Here is a 2,465-nt window from a genome sequence, read left to right on the forward strand (position 1 = left end):
TCAACAAGAAAGATAGCAGCAAAAACATGGAGGAAAACCTCCTTTTAATCATCTTCCTCACTTCTCTCATCTCTCTCCTTGCTTTAAAACATTACAAATCAATAATTCACCGGAAAAATCACCCTCCGGCTCCAAGCCCACCTGCAATTCCAATAATCGGCCATCTCCATTTACTAAAACTACCTCTTCTTCATCACACTCTCCACAACCTCTCCCAAAAATACGGCCCAATCATCTCACTCCGATTCGGTTCTCTCCCCGTACTCGTCGTATCATCCCCTTCCGCCGCCGAAGAATGCTTCACCAAAAACGATATCGTTTTCGCCAACCGTCCACGTTTCATCCTAGGCAAATACTTGGCTTATAATTACACAACCGTAGCTCAGGCTTCATACGGCGACCACTGGCGCAACCTCCGCCGTGTGAGCACGATTGAAATATTCTCAACTCATCGTCTTAATGTACTCCGAAGTATAAGGAAAGATGAAGTGGAGAGACTGGTTAAAAATCTGTGTTCTTCTTCAGTTGAGGATTTTGGGAAGGTGGAGGTGAAATCGAAGTTTCAGAATCTGACTTATAATATAATGGTGAGAATGATTTCAGGGAAGAGTTATTATGGCGATGAGATTAGTAATGAGAAAGAGGCTGAGTATTTTAGAGCGTTGTTGAAAGAAGCTGTGTCTCATGGAGGAACATCAAATCCGAGAGATCTTTTGCCTTTTTTGAATTGGATTGATGGTGGAAGATATGAGAAGAAAGTGATTAATCTTGCTGAAAGGCTTGATGATGTTTATCAAAGGCTTATTGATGAAATTAGAAACAAAGATGGGAATTTGGAAAGTAGGAATACTATGATTCATCATCTTCTTTCTTTGCAAGAGGCAGAACCTGAGTATTACACTGATCAGATTATTAAAGGCCTTATACAGGTTAGTCATCTTCATTTTTTCTCAAGATTAATTTTATCCATTTCTAATTGAAATTTTAAATGGATAATTAGGGGATATATGGTGTATAATCTTATGTGACCTTCTACTGTAAAATGGATAACTTGTAATTGTGACCATTTAACACGAAGTCAATGCGTTATGTTGTCAAATTGCTTTGCATCACAATTACCGCATGTACACTTTAGTGCAAGGTCACCAAAACGTTGTACATTTTTACGTGTAAAATTGAAGGTTGTACACCAAAATATGAAATATGACAAAGATTGTACACCACATGTGTAATTTATCCGGATAATTTGACTGCTTTAATTGTTATGTTGTTATATCGGACATTCAAAATAAATATGACGATAAAGTTAACAGTTTCATATATTTTGATTGATGTTTATACAGATAATGCTATTTGCTGGAACAGATACTTCAGCAATTACATTAGAATGGGCATTATCCAATCTTCTTAATAATCCAAGCGTACTGAAAAAGGCAAGAGATGAAATAGATAACAAAGTTGGGCAACAAACTTTATTAGAAGCACATGATCTTTCCAAATTACCGTATCTTCAAAACATAATATCCGAGACTCTCCGGTTACACCCAGCAGCCCCTCTATTAGTCCCCCACATATCATCTGATGATTGCTCGGTTGGCGGATACCACGTGCCACGTGGCACAATTCTACTAGTGAATGTTATGTCTATACAGAGAGACCCTAAACTCTGGGATGATGCAACAAGTTTTAAACCAGAGAGATTTGATGTGGATGGGGAGGGGGAGGGGCATAATAAGGTGATGATGATGATGCCATTTGGGTTGGGTAGAAGAGCTTGTCCTGGTTCTGGATTGGCTCAACGAGTGGTTGGATTGACTTTGGGGACACTAATTCAATGTTTTGAATGGGAAAAAGTGAGTGGTAAAGAAGTTCATATGGGAGAAGGTAAAGGTGGGTTTACTACTCCTAAAGCTCAACCATTGGAAGCCATGTGCAAGGCTCGTCCAATCATGCATTAAATTTTGTCTCTTCACCATGTTCATTAGTGTTCTAATGGATTCTGAAAATGACATTGTAACATGTAATGTACCTTTGTAATATGATGGAAAGTTATCATGTTTGTGATGTTTTATTGTCTACTTGTTACACATAATGTGTAGCTTACATTAATGTTTTCAATAAAGTGGTTGCAATGCATAATACAATGATACGATTGAATTTGTAGGACAATGCTCTAATGCTTCCGAGATAATTTTTCCAGTGCTTGAGATAAAATAGGAAAAGGATTAATACGATTTTGTTGACCGGCTACCCCACTTCGATGCCTAAGTTAGAAAAGTATAAAATTTAGAGCACTAAGCAATTGAGAGTAATTGTAATAGATGTTTGTATCTACATTGATTATGAAGTCACATTTTATTTATAGAGACCCAAGGGTAAAACCATCAGGTAGTGCTCGAAACTCTCCTTAGTTTACTTCAATCACCTGCTGAAATGGTGGCGGTATTTTAAGTAGTTTTTAATGT

General features: G+C 37.6%; 1 protein-coding gene across 1 annotated transcript; it reads left to right on the forward strand.

Annotated features, from left to right (window-relative positions):
• LOC136230578 (cytochrome P450 81Q32-like) lies at positions 1-2,159 on the forward strand. The gene is made up of 2 exons (XM_066019699.1): positions 1-929; positions 1,344-2,159. Exons 1-2 carry the CDS (start codon positions 27-29, stop codon positions 1,956-1,958), a joined length of 1,518 nt encoding a protein of 505 aa, XP_065875771.1. The 5' UTR covers positions 1-26; the 3' UTR covers positions 1,959-2,159.
• The last annotated feature ends 306 nt before the right edge of the window (positions 2,160-2,465 follow it).

Source organism: Euphorbia lathyris, chromosome 5 (genome assembly GCF_963576675.1).
Source record: "Euphorbia lathyris chromosome 5, ddEupLath1.1, whole genome shotgun sequence".
Classification (NCBI taxonomy): Eukaryota; Viridiplantae; Streptophyta; class Magnoliopsida; order Malpighiales; family Euphorbiaceae; genus Euphorbia; species Euphorbia lathyris.